Here is a 20306-nt window from a genome sequence, read left to right as displayed (position 1 = left end):
CGGAGAGATAGGAGGAGAACCACCGATAAGCGGTGCCTCCACTCCCAATCCCCAGCCGGCGCAGCAGATACCATGGTCGATGGTATCAAAAGCCGCTGAGAGGTCTAATAGGACCAGGGCAGAGGAATAACCCTGTCCCTGGCCCTCCAGAGATCATCCACCAATGCGACCAAAGCTGTCTCCGTGCTGTAACCGGGTCGGAAGCCGGACTGGAGCAGGTCTAGATAGACGGATTCTTCCAGGTATTGGGGTAGCTGACGCCACAGCACTCTCTACAACCTTCGCAACAAAGCGAAGGTTGGAGACTAACGATAATTTCCCAAAATAGCCGGGTCCAAAGAGGGCTTCTTAAGGAGGGTCTCACCACCGCCTCTTTCAAGGCGGCAGGGAAAACCCCTTCCAACAAAGAAGCATTTATAATCCTCTGGAGCCAGCCTCGTGTCACCTCCTGAGTGGCCAGCACCAGCCAGGAAGGACACGGATCCAATAAACATGTAGTGGCGCGGAGCCTCCCCAACAACCTGTCCACGTCCTCGGGAGCCACAGGGTCAAATTCATCCCAAACAGACTCAACAAGACGTGCCTCCTCTCCCTCGCTTGGATCATCCCAATTTCGGTCCAGACCATCCCGGAGCTGAGCGATTTTGTCGTATAGATAACCACTAAACTCCTCGGCACGCCCCTGTAAAGGGTCATCCCGCACCTCCTGATGAAGGAGGGAGCGGGTCACCTGAAACAGGGCGGCCGGGCGGTTATCTGCCGACGCAATGTGGGTGGGCGTGGGCGCCTCGCCTCCCTCATTGCCACTAGGTAGGTCCTAGAATAGGACCTAACTAGTGTCCGATCAGCTTCGGAATGACTGGACCTCCAAGTGCTCTCTAGGCGTCTTCTCCGGCGTTTCATCTCCCTCAGCCCCTCGGAGAACCAAGGGGCCGGACGAGATCTGCGCCGGGTCAGAGGCCGCAAAGGCACGACACGGTCCAAGGCCCCAGCCGCGGCCTGTTCCCAGGCCGCAACTAGTTCCTCAGTCGTGCCGTGGGCCAGATCCTCAGGGAATGGCCCAAGCTCCGTCAGGAACCTCTCAGGGTCCATCAGGCGCCTGGGACGGAACCAGCGTGTAGGTTGAATAGTAACTCCTTTGTTTCTTTCTTCTTCTGTTCAATTCTGTTCTGATTCTTGGAGACTGCCCAGACAGGTCCCTGCAATTTTCTTGGCAAGGTTTTCAGGAGCAAGGTTTGCCATTGCTCCTTCCTAGGACTAAAAAAAGTCACCCGCCCAAGGTCACCAACCTGGCTTCCTGTCCAAGGCGGGACTAGATCTCCCAGTTTCTAGTCTGATTTCTTAACCACTATACCAAACTGGCTCTCTAGCATTACTCTCTCCTCTGATGGTATTGCTGTTATTATCATAACCGAAACATGCTTCCAGCTACAGATCTTTCCATGCTATCTTTGTTTCTAAGATCGTCTCTTAATTTACTACTTGCATATTCTATTGAATAGCTTTTTGTGCTTATGACACCTGAAGACTGTAATTGTACAGGCAACAATTTGTATCTTATATCGGATTACTGTAAGTATGGAATTTTGTTACTATAGAACAGTTATTACACTAAACATTTCTGTTTTCTTTTCCAGATAAAACATCTTTGGAAAATGTGCAGTGGAGTATAGATCCAGGAGCTGACCTTTCTCAATACAAAATGGATGTTACTCTGATTGACACAAAAGTAAGGAATTTTACAGTTTTGCTCATTGAACTCACCTGAATAAATTAGACACTTGATCTATTAAGAATGAAATAAAACAAAACAAAATCATTTTTTCTTGAAAGTAAATTTTAGGCTAAATTAAAAATGATATACATTTAATTATTGGTAATGCAAAGTGTTACAGCTAATCCCCAAACATAACTTTACATTGAAACAGTGTTCTTTATACAATACGCATAGAAACTTTTTCATGTTATTAAAATCTCTAAACATGTATAGGTAATCCTCACTTAATTACCTTTCAAACTTACAATGGACCTCTGAAAAGGGACTTACGACCCAATTCAAAGTTCCAATAGCCCCCCATGTAGTCATGAGACTGCACTTTGGGCTTTCAGTAACTGGCCCACATTTATTTATTTCTTTGTTAAATTTCTTGCCACCCATCTCACTATACAGTGACTCAAGGTGGCTTACAATATAATAGCAAAGTTAAAAAGTGCTTAAAACACAATTAAATATAGAATAAAAGATTAAAAGTTAAGAAACAAGTTGAGCCTGGAGGTGAGAACCTTATCTATCCTGTCAGCCACTCTCAGGCCAAGTGGCAAAGCCAAGATTTTAAACTGTTCTGGAAGGCCAGGAGTTCTTGTGGCCTGTCAGCCGCTGGACTCTCCAGCAGCCGAATCAGATGAAGAGGAGGTGTGGGAGTCAGGGTCATCCTCAAGGCAATCTGAGAGCTCTGAGGGGGAAGAGGGAATGGGGCTGGCAAAGAGAGAGACAGAGGCAGAGCCTGGGCTGTCCATCAGCCCTCAGATGGAGAGTCAACAGCCCCCAGGTCTGGAGGTGGCTGATGAGGAAGAGGAGGAGCAGCAGGTCCAGTGTCTGACATGCGGATGCGCAGAAGGCAAAGGAGAGGAGAGCAGTGGAAATCCATGGGCCAATCCTTGGAAGGAAGAGCCACCGCTGCTAGTGAAGCCCCACCCTAGTTCTGGGGATAAAAGGCAGGGGGTGGAGATGAATAGATGTGGCAGACAACTATTCATCTCCCTGCCAGACAGACATGTTAGCCTGTGATGAAAGAGAAACTTTTTTGCTGGAGCTGCTGGCACTCCTAATAAAGGAATCATTGCTTCAACTACAGAGAGTTTGTTGTGTTTGAGGAGCTGGGTCAGAACAGGAGTGTGAGGGCAGATCTCCCCTGTGATGAGAGACCACAGAAAAGGCTCTTTTCCTGGACTCCACCAGCTGAAATTTTTTGGCCAATAGGATCTGCAATAGGCTCTTTCTGCTGAACAAGTGGGGCAGGTTAGTCCCATCAGGGTAAGATGTGCCACCCAAGAGGCATCTAGAACTGTCTATGCTGCTACATTCTGTATCAGTTGTGGTTTCCAAATACCCTTCAAGACTAGCCTTATGTAGAGCATGTTGCAGTAATTCAACTAGGAGATGACCATGAGGGACTGTGCACAGGGTCTTACGATCCAGGAAATGGCACAACTGACACTTGAAGTTACATGTTTGTGGCATTCTGTGGTCCTGTGACCTGACTTAGGTTGTTTTTTGTTAGACAAATGCTTAATGACCACCACAAAAAAAGATTGTGAGGTTAAATCAGTCACATGATGACCCACTTAACTACCAGCATGACTTACAATTGTAATTCTGGGTTACAGTCATAAGCCAAGGACTACTTGATCATTATCTACCAAGAAAATGTTATTCTAATTTCTCATTCAAAAAGGTTCCTTTAATATGTCTTCTCTATTCTTACCAAAAGTATTATCTCCTTTTTTACTTCCTTTTACCACTTTGGACATTATAATCCATTAAAAATGTGAAAAGTTATGTAAATATATCTTTAGAGACATTGATACTTTAGAAACTTTCCTTATGAATTTTCATTTATAATCTGCTTGAGATATGTATATGAAAAGACTGAATGTAAGGAACTCCTTGTTTTAAAGAATTGTATGAAGAATATCTTCATTCTGACATACCACTAAGAATGGCATCCCAACTTTAAAAAAAATAAAGTAATACTTTATCCAAGCAGGTTTTTGGCAGCAAACTTTTGCATATCTGTCTTACCTATATAGGTCACCAATATATATGCAATCCTAATCAGATTCTTGGAGGATTACATTCATGTTAAAAGTATTTTGGCTTTTTAAATGAGAAGAGATACTTCAGAATGTTGTTCAATCAATTGCAGATAGGTACAAACTGAATTGTACATATGTACACAGTATAATTATGGATAAATTTTTAAGACATAAGCCTTAAGTAGAGAAGGTTCAAAATTTAACTTAAACTTTATTTTGTATAATGAAATTGCCTGAAGTATTTGGTGGTGCAGTATTACTCTTTTGTTTTTCTGTTTCTTTGAATCGCCATGAAAACATAATTCCATTCCTGTATCAATTCTAAACAAAATTGACATAATTATCTTCATTTATAGAAGTGCTCAATGAAGTTTATCTGTTAGAATCTTGTACTTATTTAAAATATGAAAAACTGTGTGAATTTCCAAGATTTAATCAGAATTTGCACATTATGCAGCTGCTTTGTATGATGTAACGCCGAAAGATTTGGGATTGTTCCCAAAAAGATGATAAATATAATATTTGTTTTTAAAATGTTGACTTAGATTTATTGAAAATTTGTAAAAAATTGTAATTGAATTTTAGGAGTGATATTTTAATTTTGTCTATTATAGTTATCTTTAATTTTGTTAATTAAAAGGAAGGAATTCAAACAAAAATTGGATCAGAAACCCAGGACATGGATCATACATATATCAGTGATAGTATTCTATTAAGAATGAAAAAACAAAGACAGAAAGAAGTAAGCAATCCAGGTAAGTTTATTTTTGTTTATTATATTTTTTATTATTCAAATAGAGGAAATAAGAAGATAGATCATCTTAATGTACCTCTACATATGTGGATTTATAACTCTACTCCATAGATGCATCAAAATAGCAGTTGCATCAGGATCAGAGTTAATAGGGAATGATGGTAGTGCATGATTAGCCCACTGTGAAAGGATAAACTCACTGCCACAAACAAGCTACATTTCTCCTTCTTGAGAGCCAGAGTTTCAACATTGTGTGGGGAAGAGATTTAAATCAGTTCCATCTTCTATTTCATTAGAGAGTATCCCATTAAACAGAAGAGAAACTCAGAGCATGTATAGGTGTGGTGACAAAGAAGTTGAGCCAGTAAGACTGTAGCGAGAAAAGTCCAAAGCAAGCAACTCAGCACCAATCCTAGGTAGAAATGGCAACTTTTGGAACCACCCTTCAGGGGGCAAGACCACCTGAGACAGAGGCAAAGGATTGCTGGGGAGTGGGGGGAACCTGATCAGAGATTCTGCAAAGAAGCAACAGAAGTAAATTCACTGCGTGCAACAACCCAGGTGGAGTTCTATAAGCCAGTTGTCGGAAGACAGGAGCATAAGTGCTGGGTTAGGAGAAATGAGTAACCATATAACACAAGTATATGGAGTAAAAAGGGTTTTCAAGTATAAATGTACTGTGTCTGGCTATAAGATCTGAAGACATGGGGAAAGCTTGAAGGCTGAAGGCAACTCTCTTACATCCAAAAGACAATCAAAGGAAAGCTGCTTCAGTAGGGATTCTCTTGCTGTCTTTAATAACCATATAGGTTCAGAGCCTAACCTATTTATTGAAAAAGTAAAACCAGAAATTGGGCTGGGAAGCTGACAATCAATGTAATGTCTTTGAATAAGGGCATACAGGGTACTCCTTGTTTACCAACCACTCATTCAGTGACTGTTTAAAGCTGTGATGACACTAAAAAAGTGGTCCTGACCACTGGGCTTCAAAGTTCTGGCCACTGTACCACTCCTGCGGTCACATGATCTCAATTCAAGTAGTTGCCAACTGGCTTGTACTTATGATGGTTGCACCACCTCTTGATCACTATTTGCACCCTTCCCTGTCAGCTTCCCATAACCACAGTCAATGAGGAAACCAGCAGGAAAAGTTACCAGTCACTCTGGTAAGGGGCCCCAGCATCTTTCATTACCTGGCCGCTCTGCGCTTGCCTAGCACCGCAGCACCTGTCTCACTCAGTTTGTGTGGCTTACACTATGCTCCTTCCCTGGACTCCCACTGGTTCCTGCTTATTGACTCACACAATTTAGGGTTACAGCAACCAGGACTGCTAGGATTGTCATCACTAAGCAATCTAGTCACAAGATATTGGATTTTATGATTGCATTGCTTAGCAATAGCAGTCCCAATTGCTATCATAACATACAGCATTACCTGCAAATTCTCTCATGCACTATCAGTACACACATTAATTTGGATTTTGAAAAAAGGCATTAGCTTTGACAAAACGAGAATATATATATGAGATACTAATCTGCACACATTTTCTTTTGCATCTAGTCTGGTGACATTTATTACAATTAAAATATTTTATTTATTCATTTATCACATTTTAAAACTGCCCATCTCCCCCTCAGGGGGACTTTTTACATGTTTATAATAAAATAATAGAATTAAATCAATAGTTAAAGCCATCCCTTTAAAACAATGCTACCGGTAGTAGTCTCTTAGAACTAATATATAACTTTCACCCATCATTTTTAAAGAGGAAAAATCAGATGAGAATGTGATTATGTTCTACTAAAAACTAATACCTTTAAATTTATTAGGCCTCATGTTTGCTGCTAATACTTATTGTTACTTGTATTTGTAGAGGGAGAAAAAAGAGAAAAGGACACCTTAACAGAAATATTTGATCAGACAACTCATGAAGAATATAAATCCTATTTAGAAGATGACTATCTTCCAGAATGTGACCATAAGGATTCTTCTGAGGAAGAAGGAAAAGAAAAAAGCACCATACAAAGTATTTTACTTATTATTAGACTAGTAATTCACTGTCTGTAGCTGAAGACAATTGCTTTACTTTAAATGCACATAAAAACATTATTTTAAAAAACAAAATTTGATACTCAGAGAAAATGTATTCATTGTTAAAAATTGTTACATATTACTTCAGTTACATTTATAATTATATAATATTCTTTCCAGTATTGTTTATGGCTTAACCTATATGTTTTCAGGGGAAAGAGACAAGCAAAATAAAACGAAGCAGAAGGCTTTTGTGGAAACATGTGGTTTTAAAAGTGGTGAAAGGTATTTATGGAATCAAGTTTCCTCAGAATATAAATATTAGTTACATTTTTCCCACCGATGACAATATGGCAAAATCAAAGTTTAAGAATTTAATCAGCTCCATCTTCTATTTCATTAGAGAGTATCCCATTAAACAGAAGAGAAACCCAGAGCATGTATAGGTGTGGTGACAAAGAAGTTGAGCCAGTAAGACTGTAGCGAGAAAAGTCCAAAGCAAGCAACTCAGCACCAATCCTAGGTAGAAATGGCAACTTTTGGAACCACCCTTCAGGGGGCAAGACCACCTGAGACAGAGGCAAAGGATTGCTGGGGAGTGGGGGGAACCTGACCAGAGATTCTGCAAAGAAGCAACAGAAGTAAATTCACTGCGTGCAACAACCCAGGTGGAGTTCTATAAGCCAGTTGTCGGAAGACAGGAGCATAAGTGCTGGGTTAGGAGAAATGAGTAACCATATAACACAAGTATATGGAGTAAAAAGGGTTTTCAAGTATAAATGTACTGTGTCTGGCTATAAGATCTGAAGACATGGGGAAAGCTTGAAGGCTGAAGGCAACACTCTTACATCCAAAAGACAATCAAAGGAAAGCTGCTTCAGTAGGGATTCTCTTGCTGTCTTTAATAACCATATAGGTTCAGAGCCTAACCTATTTATTGAAAAAGTAAAACCAGAAATTGGGCTGGGAAGCTGACAATCAATGTAATGTCTTTGAATAAGGGCATACAGGGTACTCCTTGTTTACCAACCACTCATTCAGTGACTGTTTAAAGCTGTGATGACACTAAAAAAGTGGTCCTGACCACTGGGCTTCAAAGTTCTGGCCACTGTACCACTCCTGCGGTCACATGATCTCAATTCAAGTAGTTGCCAACTGGCTTGTACTTATGATGGTTGCACCACCTCTTGATCACTATTTGCACCCTTCCCTGTCAGCTTCCCATAACCACAGTCAATGAGGAAATCAGCAGGAAAAGTTACCAGTCACTCTGGTAAGGGGCCCCAGCATCTTCCATTACCTGGCCGCTCTGCGCTTGCCTAGCACCGCAGCACCCGTCTCACTCAGTTTGTGTGGCTTACACTATGCTCCTTCCCTGGACTCCCACTGGTTCCTGCTTATTGACTCACACAATTTAGGGTTACAGCAACCAGGACTGCTAGGATTGTCATCACTAAGCAATCTAGTCACAAGATATTGGATTTTATGATTGCATTGCTTAGCAATAGCAGTCCCAATTGCTATCATAACATACAGCATTACCTGCAAATTCTCTCATGCACTATCAGTACACACATTAATTTGGATTTTGAAAAAAGGCATTAGCTTTGACAAAACGAGAATATATATATGAGATACTAATCTGCACACATTTTCTTTTGCATCTAGTCTGGTGACATTTATTACAATTAAAATATTTTATTTATTCATTTATCACATTTTAAAACTGCCCATCTCCCCCTCAGGGGGACTTTTTATGTTTATAATAAAATAATAGAATTAAATCAATAGTTAAAGCCATCCCTTTAAAACAATGCTACCGGTAGTAGTCTCTTAGAACTAATATATAACTTTCACCCATCATTTTTAAAGAGGAAAAATCAGATGAGAATGTGATTATGTTCTACTAAAAACTAATACCTTTAAATTTATTAGGCCTCATGTTTGCTGCTAATACTTATTGTTACTTGTATTTGTAGAGGGAGAAAAAAGAGAAAAGGACACCTTAACAGAAATATTTGATCAGACAACTCATGAAGAATATAAATCCTATTTAGAAGATGACTATCTTCCAGAATGTGACCATAAGGATTCTTCTGAGGAAGAAGGAAAAGAAAAAAGCACCATACAAAGTATTTTACTTATTATTAGACTAGTAATTCACTGTCTGTAGCTGAAGACAATTGCTTTACTTTAAATGCACATAAAAACATTATTTTAAAAAACAAAATTTGATACTCAGAGAAAATGTATTCATTGTTAAAAATTGTTACATATTACTTCAGTTACATTTATAATTATATAATATTCTTTCCAGTATTGTTTATGGCTTAACCTATATGTTTTCAGGGGAAAGAGACAAGCAAAATAAAACGAAGCAGAAGGCTTTTGTGGAAACATGTGGTTTTAAAAGTGGTGAAAGGTATTTATGGAATCAAGTTTCCTCAGAATATAAATATTAGTTACATTTTTCCCACCGATGACAATATGGCAAAATCAAAGTTTAAGAATTTAATCAGCTTTGAAAATATTCCTAAAAATAATTAAATAAAAAATATAAAATATCTTGAAGGATTATTGTGTAATTTCACACGAATAAAATACCTCTTTAAGAGATATTTTTAATTTAGGGATTTCTCTTCCCCAAAGAATATATTCAGTAGTCTGCCTATTTTTGGCTAAAATAGGGAAGTCATTCTGATATCAGCAGAAGTTTAGTTATTGTAATGATTTCTTTTCCTTTTTTCTTTTCATTATTTTCGTTGTAGCAAAACAAACAAATAAATGTAAAATTGGAAATATATTCAGAAATACTACAACTGCTAGACTCTTGTCATGATTCTGTATTGTGTATATTTATATTTAGGGACAAAATTAAATTTGACAGCAATGGACAGGTTGTGCAATTTTTTAGCAACATAAAGTTTATATCCTTGTTTTTCTTTGCTTACACTGCAGAACAAATCTTATATTGGATTTTCCTCATATTGAAGTTGTGCGGAAAAAAGAAGAAAGAAGAAAATTACCTGGCCACTCTTGTAAAGAATGTGAAATAGTAAGTATATAGTGGGTCTTATGACCACAGTTGAGCCCAAAATTTCCATTGCTGAGCAAGACATTTGTTAAGAGATTTTTGCCTCATTTTATGAATTTTGCAATGCACGTGCGACGCGTGTACACCCTATGCATGCGCACATGACCCCGCGTGTGCCCTGTGCATGTACACACAACCACCACGAATGCATGCGTGACTCCCCACACGTGCACCCCGCGCATATACGTGCAACTTCCACACATGTGCCCCGTCCCCTATGCATGCACAGCAGAGACCCAAAAATCAGCTGGCCAGTTGGAGGAGCGCACGCATGCGTGGCAGAGCTGAGCTGGGGTGACAGCACGCATGCCTGCAAAGATGGCTCTGCGTGCCACCTGTGGCATATATGCCATAGGTTCGCCATCACGGTACTATACCGTGTCTTTTAAAAAATCAGTAATAATTTAATTTTAAATATTTATTTCAGCCATCTTTAAAAATCCTCAGCAATATTCTTCTGAAATGGAATCTTTAAAATAAGAAACTTACTTTAGCAAATGAGATTGTTCCTAGTGTTTTCTGTTTAATGTACATTATAGCCCATGATGAAGCTTAATTCTATTCTCTAAAACATAAAGAATCTGGATTCTTGAATGAAGAAGGAAACAGGACATAAAAGAAGCTTTGTGGGTTGTTATTTTTTTTGCCAAGGTTTGTGTGAACAGTTTTAATTTCCTGTCCCTGTATAGGCAAGATTTCTCCTCTCCAGGAACTTGGTTCTTGTTACATTTTGGCAAGTGATTGTTGGTGGCTAACTGCTATATTGAAAACAGAAACGTTTCTCACTCATATTCTCCAAATATGTTAAAAAATACGGGCAAAACATCTAAAGCATTTATAAAAAAAGTTTGTTCTGTATAAACAATCTAAAATTAATTTTTCATAGATGTATGTTGTAATGTCAGCATGTCATGATAGCAAAGTGATCGTGTGAGAGGCAGAAGACTTCTAAATCAAAATAAATAAGACAGGAGAAGTTATGCTTAATTGACTTTTGTCTGGATTAGCACTTCTTTTTTGACTTTTGTTTTCAAAGTTTTAGAAAGAGTTTAGAAAAAAGAAAAAAATATGCTACAATATACCATTAAGAATATAAATTTTGTGCAGGAAAGTTTCCATTGCTTGGAGATTTCTAATTTAGAAAATAGCTTAACCCAAAAGTGCGGGATTCATTTGTACCTAAAAATATAATATGCAAACAGTACAAAACAGAGATTCAGAAATAATGCGGATGGGTGTTAAATATTGTTGGGTATCCATGTCTTTACTGCTAAAATATTCTCCTTCATTTGTTACTTATTTCTAATTATTGTATCTTAGTATTATGCAGGTTTGCCAGAAGAAGAGAGAGAGAAAAAACTAGCTACCTGTTCTAGACATCGATCTCGTTATATTCCTCCTGAAACACCAGAAAATTTCTGGGAAGTTGGATTCCCTTCCACACAAATGTGTGTTGAAAGAGGTAATTATATAAAGCAATACTATACAAAAATGGAAGAATAAGTTTTGTTTCCAGAAGTTAATGAAAGAATCTGAATAGAAACAACAAAGGGTGGTTGCTTCTCAGTTTCTTGTCACAGAAAATGGAAGTCACAGAAATGGGCTAACTGAACTTCTCCTATAGGTATTCCAAGACAACCTCCCAATTTTAATCTTTAGTTCTGACCTTTAGGAAGGACCAGTGGCATATCCATCAACTCCATTTTAAGGGGCTATTAAGAAAGTGACAAAAAGACGACCAGAGGTAGCGAAGTAGCATTCAGTAAAATGCAATTCCCCAAATAATATCCCTGCTAAGTAATATACAAACCAAATGCCATCTGGAAATCAAAGAGACTGGGAGAAAACAGTAAAATTTGGGTGAATAATCCATAAATACAAAGACTTTTCTCAGATTATTTTGGCAAACAGAGAAGCCAACAGCTCCATGACAGATCAGAAGATCACATGGAATCCTCAGTTCCATGACAAATAGAATAGAATAGAATAGAATAGAATAGAATAGAATAGAATAGAATAGAATAGAATAGAATAGAATAGAATAGAATTCTTTATTGGCCAAATGTGATTGGACATACAAGGAGTACATAAAAGAAAAGAAACATTCATCAAGAATCATAAGGTAATGATAGTCATAGGGAAAGAGTCAATATAAATCTCAAGGATACCAGCAACAAGGTTACAGTCATACATTCGTAAGTGAGAGGAGATGGGTGATAGAAACGATGAGGAGATTAATAGTAATACAGACTTAGTAACCAATGTGACTGTTGAGGGAATTATTTGTTTAGCTGTTCTTGTGTCTAGTTGTTCTGGTGTGCAGTGCTCTATAGCATCCTTTTGAGGGTAGGAGTTGAAACAGTTTATGTCCAGGATGTGAGGGGGTCTGTAAATATTTTCACAGCCCTCTTTTTGACTAGTGCAATATACAGGTCCTCAATTGAAGGCAGGTTGGTAGTAATTGTTTTTTCTGCAGTTCTAATTATCCTCTGAAGTCTGTGTCTGTCTTGTTGGGTTGCAGAACCAAACCAGACAATTATAGAGGTGCAGATGACAGACTCAATAATTCTTCTGTAGAAATGAGGCCCCAGGTAGAGCACCAATTGCAATGACTGACAGCCAGTAGCTATGCATGGCAGACCAGGAGGCTTCTTGGCATCTTCCTCTCACATCTGAACGAACAATGGGCAGCAGTAATTGTGATAACCAGGAAAAACCTTTTGTGTGGCATCCACTGGGCTGACTCTTACAAAGGCTAAACACCAGGTAGGCCTTTGGCAGTCATTCTCTGAAGACCAAGTCATAAGGTTGGAAAGATAGAAGAGCAGTACTCATTTACTCCAGACTAGCATGAGCAGACAGATCTCCCTCAGTTTCATTAAAAGAATGCAGCAAGAGAACCAAAGAATTACTGTTACAGCATATATTTGCTTACATTGAGGGTATACAAAAGAAAACTGTCATCATCATCTGGAGACTACACCCCATCTTTTTTCAGGAAGGAAATAGTCAAGGAAGAACCACTGGAAGTCTGTGGCCATTTCATCACAAATTTAACTCTAATAAGCAAGGATAATTCTGTTCCCATACAATGGAATAATGATGACTAGCTCACTGGTCATTTTACAATGATGACCAGCTCACTGGCTCCCTTTTGAAAGTAGATAATCTGAAGGAAGCATTTCCTGCCTGAACATCGTTTCAATTAGAGGCAGGGAGAGTAGGAAATCTGATGGACAGAAAGAATATTTTTCCATTTGCCCAAAGGCAGTTTGACTGCACAATCATGATGTCTAAGCAGGTTAGTGCATTTTGGTTTTGCCCATTGTTGGTTATGAATAGGACTTGGTGGACAGGAAACACTGCATTTTCATTTGTTTCATAGTTTATATGACATAGTTATTTGAAACAATTATACTACCTAATAATTGCTTTTTAGAAATATATAAAAGCCATAAGCTACAACAACAAAAGATATGCCTACTGATTGCAGTGAATTTTAGCCATAATCTTTTACAGTGTGTTAATAATAATAATAATAATAATAATAATAATAATAATAATAATGATGATGATGATGATGATGATGATGATGTCACTAATCTTCATTACAGTAATAATAATAACCATTTTTTATCATTTAGTTTTTGAATATTCACATTCTTTTCAATTCTTAACTTAAACCTATTGGTGAAACCAGCATTAGATCCCTACTATAGAGGCACAGCTGAATCAGAAGTTGATAATTTATTTATAGAAACTTAGTAAATTCATGTATAAAGTAAAAATTGCATGAGCAATTTTCCCGTTTAAAATTCAGTTTTCAAAACACCATGCTGTAGAAGGCAAACTTTATTAAATTTCTTAGAAAGTCTACAGAAAATGTGGCATAAAATTTCTATTTGCACATAGAAGTTACCTTTACAACTCAAAATATGTATTGTCGCATAACAGTTATTAAGAAGCTTATAAATTGAGACAACATCCTACTCACTTCATAGCTGTGAATAGTGTTTTGCAATATAAGTTCTGAATGAAATTTAATTTAAAAAAAAATGAAAAAATGAATGAAATTAAAAAAAACATCCTAGTGTTTTAGATCAAACTTTTAAAATTAATTAATACAATTTTTTATCTGAGAAATTATTTTAATTAACTTTTATCATCTTAACAAAGACAGCATATTATTTTTATTTTGTATGTGTATGAGAACTTTGACTTAATTTACTAATTTATTTTTTTGTTTTTCAATATAAAACTATGCTATGTTCTTAATAAATGGTTCTTAATAAATGGCAGTTCTTAATAAATGGCAGAAATTCAATTCAATTTAATCATGTTTTTTTTTACCAAAACCATAGTGTAGACATTTGTTGTCTTTGTTTTTTTAGGTTATATAAAAGAAGAGTTTGCTCCCTGTCCACGTCCCAAAAGAAGGCAGCCTTATAACGTGATGTTTTCTCCAAAAGGCAAAGAACAAAAAACATAAGTGGGAAATTATTTTTAAAACTAGCGATTTTTATTTCAATTCATATTTATAATCAGTTGAAAGATAAATAATAAAGAGACCTGGGAATTATCTTGTTGTATTTGAAAATGATAACCTCTTAATACAACTATTTAATGTAAAGAAGATAAATATTTGTAGATACATTTTTGTGTCTTGACTGATTTTGCACCTTGTGTGTATTTCTGATCTTTTGGAGGTCTACATTTAGCTCCCTACAATTAAGCTTCGTTTTTTAGTATGATTTCTTTGGGCCAAGCAAAGTTGCATTTGCTTATTTCAGGTCTAGAATAGTTCCATGAACTTTAGATGGAACCTTATAGGGTGCTTCTATTTTGCACTTGATAATTTAAATAAAGTGTAACCATTTGGTTTTTTTTGTAATTTTTGAAAAAGTATAATAAAGTGTACTTTCTTAATTATGACTTTTTACATTAGTTTCATTTATCAGATCTTTTATTCTATATGTGACCGTCTGGAATCTGTTAAAGTGTACGGAATTTTTTGGCAAGAACCGTTACGTGTATGACTTTGCATGGTACTCCCAGAATACTTGCAGTTTCTTTTGATTACTACAGCAATTGCATGTTTGTTCTTAAAATGTATTTGTTCCTATAGAATTTTTCTTTTTTCAAATGTATTCCACTTTATCATAATTTATTTTATTTACTTTGTATCAGCTGTGCTATATGTAAGAGAATTTAGAATGCAAATCACCTTGAAGGCTCAATTTTGCAAATGCTAATTTGTGATGGCAAATTTCCCCCACACACCCGCTCTTGGCCACAATCTTTACCTATTTTGACTTAGCAAAGAGTACAGACAAGTCTCTTATTGGCAGTGCCAAGTCTTTTTCACCTCTATCCAGAATCCAGAATGTTTCTTGCATTCTTGCGGATCCTTTCAGCCTCAAGTGCATTCAGCATCCTCATCCGCTAACAATCTCCGTGTCATTTTACCATCAGCACTGATAAACTACAATCTAAAACAAATGCTCCACAATTTCAACACCAAAAGAAATAAACACACATTACAACTTAGTGGTCAGTCACTTCCAAATCAATTAAAAACTCCCCCCCAAAAAATAGAAAACTCTGGTTATACCAAAATATGGTACATTATTGAAAATCACATGAAGTGTATAAATAGAAATAATTCTCTACGTCTAGCCTGATATATAAATTCAATTCTCTAACCTGTACAAAACAATAAAGAATCAGACTGAGTATAGCACAAAACATAAATCAAGAAGAAAGCCCAACATGTTCATTAAAGTGGGAGGCTGGGGACATTGAATGTCTGGGCAGTCAAAAAGAGAGGCATTATAACATGTCCACAAACTGGAACGGTTAGTGGTCTGAAAGGAACTTCAGAATTCCAAAACAAAACAGTCCAAACTGCATATACCGGTAGTCCTTTCTTATATTAACAAGAAAGATAACACATACACTCCCATTATACTTCACAATGCAAATTCACCATTTTGTTCCATAAAATTCTATTTCACAACCATTTTTTCCTTTTATGTTCTAAACTAGTGAATGGCATCCTTTTCCAATCTGCTTTGAAAAGAAATTTATTGAAGTTTGATTTGTTTTTTCCCCACTAGTACCCAAACAGGTCCCTGCTTGGAATCTTTTCCTACTGACTCCCTATTAATATGAAAGCTTTTTGAATCAAGGATTGCTACATTCTGCTGCTTTCATGCAAAATGTTATTTTTAATAGTTTTGGCTATCTAAGTGGTGGAACTGGGACTTACGTTGGGATCCACTTTTCAGCATTTTTCACAGGGATAACCCCCCTCCCCCTCATTAGATATCTTCTATATCCTAAAATCAGTTTCCTTATTTCATTTAATGCAATTTTCCCCACAATATTTCAACCCTGTTTGGAAAGTTATTCGAGCCCCTCAATGTTTGGAAAGCACCTGCTTTGATTTATATCAGTGTTGTCATTATCATTATCACAAATTTATAAAAGAGTTACATGACAAAATTGCATTAAAATAATATAATAAAAGCTGATTTAAAACTAAATCTGATGACATAATCTCTAAAAACAGAGTAAAATAGGTCCTTAAGGCCATCTCACATGTAACCAGCTTTATGGGGAGTATCAACTAATGTTGTATCAGACTTTATTTATTTTTATTTTATTTTATTTATTTTGTCACAACATCATACAAAAAGATTATATAATATATACACATATAAACATATATAGGAAGGAGAAAAGAAAAACAATAGGACAGGAACGGTAGGCACGTTTGTGTGCTTATGCACGCCCCTTATGGTCCTCTTAGGAATGGGGTGAGGTCAATAGTAGAAAGTTTTTGATTAAAGCTTTTAGGATTATGGGAAGACTTGGTCTTTTTTAAAAACAAAAACATAAGGTCCTGGCACAAATGTTAAAGTTAACCGGAGAAAATATTTAAAATGCTTATTTTTTCTTCCAGATTCCAGATTTAGCCTGGAAGTACTTCATTGATAGGGCAATTAGTGGTTCATTAAGCAGAGAATACTGATACCATGTGCTCACACCCTAGTATTTGAGGGTCATAGTATTTCTACTCCTCACATAAAGAGAAGGAGTCAATTTCACCTTCTGCCCTTATCCAATCTGCCTACTAAATCATTTACAATAGTGTACAGGTAACCTGGAATAAAAAATTGACACCAAGAATTGCATAGGAAGCCCAGGTGTTTCAGCATTGAAAAGTAAGGTACAAATTAAAGTGTCCCTTGTGAGGAATTTTCTTTCCAATATACATAGGGAATCAATTTAAATGTTTATTCTGCATATTAAAAAATGTCATTTTTGCTCGTTCACCATCTTGTTTCGAATGCACACTTAATAGTTTAAGGCAGAATAGTTTTATGACAACTGTTAAGACTTTCATTATGAACTGGGAAAGTTATTCACTATTTTCTTATTGCCACTGTTCAGTCCAGGAATCCTAATAAGGGAAAGGGCAAAGGCAGCAGGATGAAAGAATAGAATTGAATTGAATTGAATTGAATTGAATTGAATTGAATTGCATTTATATTGGCCAAGTGTGATTGGACACACAACGAATTTGTCTTGATGCATGTGCTCTCAGTGTACATAAAAGGAAACACTTAAAAGCTAAACAAAAAATAAATCAATTTTAGTTTGAATAAAATTTTGATTCCCTGCATATCAACATCATAAACATGCATGCTTCACAACTGTCAGTGACACTGCAGAGGCCATAACAATCTAAGAAATTATAATAAAATCAATAAAAGATAATGATAAAAGATGGCAAACATGACAGACCAGATGGAATGAAGATAGGGATTTCCCCCTCACTAAAGGTCTTTGTGGATTTTCTTTTTCTTTTTTTTTTCCATAAAAAAGTTTTATTTTTACAATCATGTCAAACAACTCATTCAATGTACAGTTATATACAATTAGTCGGGCCTGCCCAGTCACTCCCCCCTTTTTAACACTCTTCCCTCTTCTACCTTCTTTTACTTTCCAGACCTTCCTCTCCTTCTCTTATCTACATCCTCTCCTCCCTCCACCCTACATCTTCCTTCTCCCTCTTCTACCCCTCTTCTCCTCTTTCCTACCTCCTACTCTCTCCTCTTTTCTCCCTCCCCACCGTTCTAAAATGGTAACTGGGCAGACCTGACCCTACATTAATTATATTTATACATCTTCAATAATCCCTGTACATTAACCATCACTCCATCTCTAGCCTCAGCCCCCCAATTCCCCTCCCCCTTACCCCCACCCCCCACCCCGACTTCCCAGAACAAAATGCAGGGTATCAAAACTAACAATCATAATCTAAAATAATTCCTAAATTATAATCTCTAGTCTCTCCACACTTAATCACACTCTCAATTCCCCTCTCCTTCAGAAATATATCTAATACAAAATCTTTCCTAAATTTACTCATATGCTATTCGATATTTTTTTATCTGATACTTATTTTGAATATAATCAATCCACATTTTCCATTCTAAAATATATTTTTCTTGTGTATAGTCTTTCAAGTAAGCAGAGATTTTTGCCATTTCTTCCAGATTTGATACTTTAAGTGTCCATTCTTCAATTGTAGGTAATTCTTCTTTCTTCCAATATTGAGCAATAAAAAGTCTTGCGGCTGTTATTAAGTTCAAAATCAATTTAGTCTCTATAACTGTACAATCCATAATTATTCCTAGTAATAATTATTCCTAGTAAAAAGAACTGCGGGGTAAACTTATTCTTCTTTTTCAAAATATTCTGCATGATCCACCATACTTTAATCCAAAATGCTTTAACTTTTTTACAAGTCCACCATATATGGTAATAAGTGGCATCTTCACAATCGCATCTCCAACATTTAGCCTGTACATTAGGATACATACATGACAATTTTTTGGGGTCTAAATGCCATCTATAAAACATCTTATAAAAATTTTCTCTCATATTTTGCGCTTGTGTAAATTTAACATTCCTCACCCAAATTCTTTCCCAAGTTTCCAACATTATTGGTTGCTGAAAATTTTGTGCCCACTTAATCATACAATCCTTAACCAATTCAGTCTCTGAGTCTATTTCTACTAATACATTATACAACCTCTTAATATGCTGTTGGCCTTGATCTCTCATTTGTTTTAACAAATTATCCTCAATTTGCTTAAAACCTATTTTTTGATCTAATTTCCATCTAGCTTGTAATTGTCCATATTGGAACCATGTATAATTTTTCCCTTCTTCCCCCATCTTTTCTCTAGATTTTAATTGTAATTCCCCCTTTTCCATACAAAGAAGTTCTTTATAGGTAACTACCTCCATCTTTTGATATATATTTATATTTTCTATCATGTGTCTCGGGATTGCCCATATTGGAATCTTTCCATCTAATTTATATTGATATTTCCTCCAAACCCTCAATAATGCATTTCTAATTATATTAATCTCATCAGTTATTACTTTAAATTTTTCTTGCATAAAATCTTTTAAGTTCTCTTGTACCGCCTCTAAGTTCAATGTTCTAGTCTCTGCTGTATGAGCTGGAGAGGCACCAGCTGATGAAATTCCAGAGCCCTTTGTTACAGTAGACTTTAATTGTTTGGCTGCCATCTTCTATAAAATTATTTATTTATTTCCAACTTAATATTCACTTTAAATCTTCTTAACCTCTGAGAAACACAGTCTTTTAAAGCAATATTTAAAAATCTCCCCTAGATTCTATCAGCAGGCAGCAAAGAGTTAAAGAGTTAAAGTAGCAAATAACATGCAATTTACCAGCAGCAGACGGCAAACGCTAAAAGTATCACTTTCGCTTTCCACTTGTTAACAATTCGCCTCCATTTTCTTGCTGTTTTCAAGCTTGTTACAAAGTAACGGGGAATTGGCTTGGCTACTTGCATAAAGTTCTCCCACTTTCGTTCTGTCCGGTATAATCCTTTATTGTCCAAAATAAATCTCGGTGTTTGGTCGTGGTGATTGGTTCCGCCAAAGCAGAAAAATCCTCGGATCTGGAGCACTTCGGGTTGCTGGAGGGAACTTAACCCTTCAAACCCCTTTTTTCTCAGGGGCTTTAGGGAAATTCAACCTCTGCCCTCAGCTCACCATCTCTTCTTCTCCCGAAGAGAGGGTTTTTCGAACCGCTGGACAGCAGATTTAAGCTGTCCTAGCGATTCCACATAATCCAGAGGTTGGTGATCGTAAAGATTACCGCCATCACCTACGGTGCCAAACAGGAAGTCCGGTCTTCGTGGATTTTAATAATAATAATAATAATAATAATATTTTAATTTGTATACCGCCCTTCTCCCGAAGGACTCAGGGCGGTGAACAGGCAGATAAAATATAAATACACACAATAATTTAAAAACAACCCTTAAAAAACTAATTTAAATGCCCAAAACGTTAAAAAACATACTCCCCTGTAAAATAACATACTTTTAAAAAACCCATCCAATAAAAATAAAAATCAGGCTAGTCCAGCCATATGAAATAAATAAGTTTTAAGTTCGCGGCGAAAGGTCCTAAGGTCAGGTAATTGTCGAAGTCCGAGGGGAAGTTCGTTCCACAGGGTCGGAGCTCCCACAGAAGGCCCTCCCCTGGGGCCGCCAGTC

The 20306-nt window shown here is 36.8% G+C and overlaps 1 protein-coding gene across 5 annotated transcripts in view; it reads left to right on the top strand.

Annotated features, from left to right (window-relative positions):
- Positions 1-14613, top strand: part of RBBP8 (RB binding protein 8, endonuclease) — a 53176-nt gene extending 38563 nt beyond the window's left edge. For 4 of the 5 annotated variants that reach the window (XM_058177392.1, XM_058177391.1, XM_058177393.1 and 1 more), the window contains 4 exons: positions 1638-1729; positions 4457-4571; positions 6445-6597; positions 6815-6951. In XM_058177392.1, coding sequence (XP_058033375.1) covers positions 1638-1729; positions 4457-4571; positions 6445-6597; positions 6815-6927 — 473 coding nt within the window. In that variant the 3' untranslated portion in view covers positions 6928-6951. Of the gene's footprint in view, positions 1-1637; positions 1730-4456; positions 4572-6444; positions 6598-6814; positions 6952-9560; positions 9658-11016; positions 11159-14087 lie in introns of those variants that run through there. The other variant, XM_058177395.1, reaches the window with a different exon arrangement.
- Positions 14614-20306: the final 5693 nt, after the last annotated feature.

The sequence above is a fragment of the Ahaetulla prasina genome, chromosome 3 (assembly GCF_028640845.1).
Source record: "Ahaetulla prasina isolate Xishuangbanna chromosome 3, ASM2864084v1, whole genome shotgun sequence".
Lineage (NCBI taxonomy): Eukaryota > Metazoa > Chordata > Lepidosauria > Squamata > Colubridae > Ahaetulla > Ahaetulla prasina.
Note: the sequence above shows the minus strand (reverse complement) of the source record. Positions and strands in the feature narration are given on the sequence as shown.